At 33.0% G+C, this 7,500-nt stretch overlaps 1 protein-coding gene across 6 annotated transcripts in view; it reads left to right on the top strand.

The window, feature by feature from the left end:
• Positions 1-7,500, top strand: part of LOC135202988 (uncharacterized) — a 71,325-nt gene that overhangs the window by 8,746 nt on the left and 55,079 nt on the right. For all 6 annotated transcript variants that reach the window (XM_064232530.1, XM_064232529.1, XM_064232531.1 and 3 more), the window contains exons 3-6: positions 3,978-4,088; positions 4,892-5,048; positions 5,794-5,921; positions 6,657-6,813. In XM_064232530.1, the coding sequence (XP_064088600.1) occupies positions 3,978-4,088; positions 4,892-5,048; positions 5,794-5,921; positions 6,657-6,813 (553 nt within the window). The remainder of the gene's footprint in view (positions 1-3,977; positions 4,089-4,891; positions 5,049-5,793; positions 5,922-6,656; positions 6,814-7,500) is intronic.

Here is a 7,500-nt window from a genome sequence, read left to right as displayed (position 1 = left end):
TATGCGCGTATGGGAGGAGATGTTTGCTTGCTTGTGCGCTGCTGCGGTTTACTGCGCATTCCCACTCCCACACACGCAGATTATATACATTATTATATAAGTGCCATTAAGGCATTTGACTTAAAAAGGGGCGTGTGCAGGAAATAACAGGCACAATAGTCACCGATACTATCATTTTCTCTTTAGTCAAGGGTAGAATGCAGGCGTGTAAGCTTTATACACACAAACACACCACGCGCGCTATATATATATATATATATATATATATATATATATATATATATATATATATATATATATATATATATATATATATATATATATATATATATATATATATAGAGAGAGAGAGAGAGAGAGAGAGAGAGAGAGAGAGAGAGAGAGAGATATCGATTACGTTGTGAAAACGGTATTGGAGAGCAACGAAAAAGAGGTCGCGAAATGACATTCATCACTTAACACAGAAACGGGCTTGCATATTTGATATATTAAATGTATGTAGACCTGGAATTAGGACTAAGTTCTGGGCTAAACGAAAGTTTTTTAACGGCGCTGAAAAAAAAAAAATAACACGATTACGAGCGCATCTGTCATACCTGGTTACGTTTGACGCTTTTGTTAACTCTGGATTAATTCAAACTGTAGTGAAAGCGGGTATACATACTAGAGAGAATGTAATTATATACAAAGGTCGCCGGAAGATAATGATTTTGTATGGCTGATGTATGCGCGTATGGGAGATGTTTGCTTGCTTGTGCGCTGCTGCGGTTTACTGCGCATTCCCACTCCCACACACGCAGATTATATACATTATTATATAAGTGCCATTAAGGCATTTGACTTAAAAAGGGGCGTGTGCAGGAAATAACAGGCACAATAGTCACCGATACTATCATTGTCTCTTTAGTCAAGGGTAGAATGCAGGCGTGTAAGCTTTACACACACAAACACACCCACGCGCGCTATATATATATATATATATATATATATATATATATATATATATATATATATATATATATATATATATATATATATATATATATATATATATATATATATATATATATATATATATATAGAGAGAGAGAGAGAGAGAGAGAGAGAGAGAGAGAGAGAGAGAGATATAGATTACGTTGTGAAAACGGTATTGGAGAGCAACGAAAAAGAGGTTGCGAATGACATTCATCACTTAACACAGAAACGGGCTTGCATATTTGATATATTAAATGTATGTAGACCTGGAATTAGGACTAAGTTCTGGGCTAAACGAAAGTTTTTTAACGGCGCTGAAAAAAAAAAAAATAACACGATTACGAGCGCATCTGTCATACCTGGTTACGTTTGACGCTTTTGTTAACTCTGGATTAATTCAAACTGTAGTGAAAGCGGGTATACATACTAGAGAGAATGTAATTATATACATATTCTCGTCCATCGTCATACTGGCTTTTAATTTTTTTAAGGATGAAGTTCAAAAGTTCAAGCGAAGATGCAAAGGATTATTACCCTATAAAACAATCCTTATATATTAGTAATTTACATAAATTTTCACCTTTTCATTAATAAATTTGTCCATATTTCTTCCCTTTTCTGATGACTGGTGTCTTCCTTCTGTATTTCCTATTGCCTTCTGTTACTTCTTTCAAATGAAGACCGTATTCTTTGGAAGCTTGAATTTTAAGTCGTTGGCCTCTTTGGTGGGCTTGTTCCATTTGAATAGGGTTCATCTTCTGAATAATAATAATAATAATAATAATAATAATAATAATAATAATAATAATAATAATAATAATAATAATAATAATAATAATATTCCAGAAAGCCAAAGATACTGGTATAAATTAAAGGAGATATTATAAATTTTATAATATTTAACATTCCAAAAACATTATTGAAATAATAATGAATTACATAAATAAAGGAAAAAATGTCTTTTTGCATTTCAAAAATTGCCCAAAAACCAATCATTATTATAATGAATGAGATAATTCACGACTAAAAAAAAAAGAAATTCTTTGTCTTGTCACTGCCATTCCAAGTCACGAAACAAGTCCAGCCGAAGATCGTGACACCCATTCCAGACGCCTTGTACTACACCGGATGCGTGTTCCAAGGTCGCTCGGAACCGTGGGAAGAAAACGCCACCCTTGGGAACTCCGGCCGGGAAAAAGAGTAGCGTCTCATTTTTTTAAATGTTCGTGATTAGGGGGCATTTATCGGTTCGCCATGGAGATCCAGCGTGGAAATTCTGTGTGATTTTTACGAGTGTGTGAAAAGCATGATGAATATGTGGCGGTTTAATGAAGGGTGTTAGTCACGGGAGGATTATGAGTGTGTGTGTGTGTGTGTGTGTGGAAAAGATAAGTGTATGATACAGGTTCTTTGTTGGTAAGTAGGAAGTGTTATATATATATATATATATATATATATATATATATATATATATATATGTATATATATATATGTGTGTGTGTGTGTGTCTGTGTGTCCATGCATTTTATATACATATATATATAATATATATATATATATATATATATATATATATATATATGTATATCTTTTATATAATTATATTTATCTATTTATGTATTATAAATATATGTATATCTTATATATATATACACACACCACACACACACACACACACAACACACATAAATATATATATCTATTTTTTTTTTAATTGTACATAAATGTAGTTTATATATATCATATATATGTATATAAAAAAGGTCCACGTTGTCCAGTGGTTACCGGTTGACGAGAGACTCAAAATCGATCCTAACCTGGAGAAAAAAACTGAGGCTCATTCCATAGAAAACCAAACCAGCCTTTTTAACCTGAGCAGAGATTAATGCACCTGGTAATTGGTTGAATGTTGAGGTCGTGAACCGAAAAACTAAGGTAGCAACCTCATCTCAAGAGACCTAAGAAAGACGTATCATCGACAATGAAAATTTATTTTGTATAATGTTGAGAATTTTTTCATTGTACTCGTAAGTCTTCGTTGTACTTAGTCAGTTATTTTGTATCCATTATTATTCATTATAAATTGTAGTTTAAGACGGTTATACATTGTTTTATAGAATCATTATAAATAATAGAGCATGATCACTCCCACGATTATGTTTAACAGACCGTCATGCATCATAATATTTATAATGATTATATATAATAATGTATAACCGTATCATAATATTTATAATGATTATATATGATAATAATATTTAGAATGATTATATATAATAATAAATAACACAACACCATTCACCACAAAATTATGCATCACTATACAGTCTCATTTACTAGGTCATTATATATCATATCCAGATATCATTATATATAATGATGTAGAACCGTTAAATTTGACCATATATGATGAATAATGCATCGTTATTCATCACTAACTATGCATATTATATCCTCTCATTTAACAGCTCATTATATATCATATCTATAACCATTATATAGGATAACGTGTAACAGTTAAATTTTACCATACATACAATGAATAATACATCATTATTCATCACACAGTTATGCATCATTACATCTTCTCATTTACCAGCTCATTATATATCATATCTAGCATCATAACATATAATGGTGTAGAACGGTTGAATTTCACCATTTAAAGGGACTAACACATCATAGTTCATCACACACTTATATATCATATCCTCTCATTTACCAGCTCATTATATATCACGTCTATAACCATAATATATAATGATGTAGAACCGTTAAATTTCACCATATATCATGTCTATCATCATAACATATATTGCTGTAGAACCGTTTAATTTCACAATATAAAGTTACTTATACATCACAGTACATATCACGATTATACATCACCATACATTCAACTCGTCCCCTTAAGAGTTTCACCATAGATCACCACACAATTAAGCCCACAATTCTCACGCCACATTAGCACCACTAACAAGTCGTTTCGACCCTCCACGCAGATTACACCACGGGAAACTGCAAGTCCTTCGACCGCACCTCAGTGGGTCGCCGGCGGTCGATTTACAACAGCCAGGGGACGAATTTCTTCGAGAAAATCTGCCTCAGGGGAGGTGAGTTTATTGACTGAAGTGTTGATTGCTACCTGGCGTCACCGGGCCTGGATTTAGCAGTACAGAGGAAGAGTGATTTTTTTTTTCTTGATTCTTTTGAGGAATTTTTACGGATACATCTTGAGAATTGTTATGCATGTTGTGTATATATAAATAAAGACTATATATATATATATATATATATATACATATATATATACATATATTATATATAGTTATCCTATGCGTGCTTCCTATATATTTATATATGAATTCATGATTCATATGTGTAAAAGAGATAAACATGGGCAAAACAGTAGAGGATACAATATATATATATATATATATATATATATATATATATATATAGTATATATACTTGCTTTTATATATATACAAAAGGGTAATGATTTACGAGCTGCAAGGAAACCATATGAAATGAACAACTGAACTGAGAAAAAAATGCATATTGAATATGATCATAGCAACCGCTCATCTCGACTGCATAATAATAATAATAATAATAATAATAATAATAATAATAATAATAATTAATAATAATAACTTTCTTTAAGGTCCACAATAATATACTGAGGGTAGCAGTAGTATAATTTAAAAAAACACATTATAGTGGACCTTAAAGAACATTACTTGTGCCCTCGTAATTGAGATTTGTACTTGATAATAATAATAATAATAATAAAAATAATACAATTTTCTCTCTATCAATAATAATAATAGTAATAATAATAATAATAATAATAATAATACAATTTTTTCTCTATCAATAATAATAATAATAATAATAATACAATTTTTTCCAGTGGATTACGGTCGTCTATGCGGCAGCGAGCGTCTCTGGGCTTTCGAACGCGTACTGGACGCGTTCCTGGAAGGATACGACAACAAGACCATCCCAAATGTGGACACCAGGACCGATTGCATGAGGTTCTGTCTTATCGAGACCGACTTCATTTGCAGGTAAAGTTTATTTTTTTATGTTTTTTTTTTTAGTGTTTTCTTTTTTATTTTACAGGCTTTACTTGCAGTAATGGAGGGAATTGTTTTCTTATCTTTTTAATGATTGCTAATTTTCCAGTTTGTGTGTGTGTGTGTGTGTGTGAAAAGTAGAAATATGTGTAAGTAGATGTTGTGATTGTAGATTGTTTATCATAATAAACAATAATTTAATGATGCACAAGAAATTCGCATATGAATATACATGTATACGTATATACGTATACGTGTGTATATATATATATATATATATATATGTGTGTGTGTGTGTGTGTGTGTGTAGGTGTGTGTGTTTGTGTGCGTATGTGAGTATTTATTACATATATGCAAATTCACAGAAGAGCAAGTAACAAAAATAGTTTCCACACAGATCCTGAAACAACAGCAATATTTTACAATGACGAAACAATATATAATTTGGATTTTAATATGAAGTTATTTCACTCGCTTATAAATTGCAATAACTATTAATTAATTAAAATAACTACTTATTTCATAAAACGATTTTAACGATGAAATGTTATGGAATCAAATAAATAACTGATATCTTTTATTTCTGCATGATAGAATGAAGTACCAGAAATAGAAATGTTAAGTAACCTCTATTAGAATGAATCAACCGATTAAATAGCTAACTATTTACCTATCCGACATCTTTCCTTTACTCTAATCTAATAATCAGTAAAACTAATTATGTACATTTCATCAGGTCTGCTGAATACGACACCATCAGAAAGCTCTGTCGCCTGAGTCCTGAAGATCGTCGGACGCGACCGAGTGAATTCGTGTCTTCGCCTGGATCGTCTATAGACTACTTGGAGAACCAGTGTGCAAGGAGTAAGATCATATATGTGTATTCGTGTGTTTGACTTTAAATCACGAAAAAGGTGAAAACGTGGTTAATATACGAACAAAGTTACAGCCACGAAGGATAAGTGAGTCAATTAGGATGTTATTACAGACATGGTCACCCTGTCTTAGTAATAGTACGAAAGTATTTAGCATCTTAATTGCGCCACTTTTTCGTCCGTGGCTGTAACTTATATATATATATATATATATATATATATATATATATATATATATATATATTTGAATATATTGACATATATTAACAGTGATCTCTTAATCTTAATATTTCTCGTAGGATAGGTTTCCACAGGAAACTTTAAAATAAAAAAAATGAACATAAATGAATGGTAAATCTTCTTCCTTGATTGGGTTCGAACCCACTTAAAGTAGCTTAAGAACAATTTTCTTTTTTATCATTTCGTTCAGTGGACTGATAATTATTAAATGGAAATAATATGCTCATCTTTAAACACATATGCTCAATTTACAGATTTATTTGATAAAACATCTGCTGGACCTAAACATTTCTTTAAAAATATCTCCTAGACCTAAACATTTGTTTACAAATACCTGCTAGGTTTAGATATTCGTTTTAAAAACCAACTCTAACAACTATATAGCATTGCAAGCACAAGAATCTATACATTAGACACTACCCCCAATAAAGCTAAAACCATCCCTTCCCCTAACGACCGTTAACAACCAAACCACTTGTTACAGCCCTCCCGGACTGCCGTTACAACCAGCAGTTCGACGCCATGGTCATCTCAATGGACGCCTTGGAGTTCGCCTCTGTCATAGACGATTGCCAGAGCCTCTGCGACAATCTGCGATTCATAACTTGTAGGTCGTTCACCTACGCGCCTACGGAGAAGAGGTGAGTCGGATGGACGGCGGACTTGTGGGTATTAAACCTGGTACGAATCCACCTTCGTCAAACTGCAGGGTAGACTCAGTGGGACGCCGTGTTTAGGACTAGCCCCTCGAGGATCAACGATATCGCTTCTTTATATATGTATAATATATAATTTGTCGACCACGCAGTATAGAAATGGGTGCATACAATACTTCGATCGCCGAGGGGCTAGTACTAAACACGGCGTTCCATTGAGCTTCCACCATGCTTAGTACTATAGTAGATTCACATCACCCGTGCATTTGATGTATAGGCCAGTCCCTGACGACGCTCCTGATCGGTCGTTGATAAGCCAATCACAGGACTGGAAACTCTCAGTCTCTCGAGAGAGTTCACATGGGCGGGATGTATGTTTCACCTCTTCTGATGGATCGTGTTGAAAGACTTATCCCTCAGGAGGTGGAACATACATCCTGCCTATGTAAGCTCTCTCGAGAGATTGATAGTTTCCAGCCCTGTGATTTTCTTATCAACAGCCAATCAGGAGCGTCGAAAGGGACTGGCCTAGACATCAGATACACGGTTGATGTGAATCAACTATAGCACTTCGGAGGAGGTGGATACAGACTGTGTTAATACCAGATTGGTGTTGATTGTTTTTGTTACGGCTGTTGTTATAATGATGATGATAATGATTATGATTTGTTA

The sequence above is a fragment of the Macrobrachium nipponense genome, chromosome 33 (genome assembly GCF_015104395.2).
Source record: "Macrobrachium nipponense isolate FS-2020 chromosome 33, ASM1510439v2, whole genome shotgun sequence".
NCBI lineage: Eukaryota > Metazoa > Arthropoda > Malacostraca > Decapoda > Palaemonidae > Macrobrachium > Macrobrachium nipponense.
Note: the sequence above shows the minus strand (reverse complement) of the source record. Positions and strands in the feature narration are given on the sequence as shown.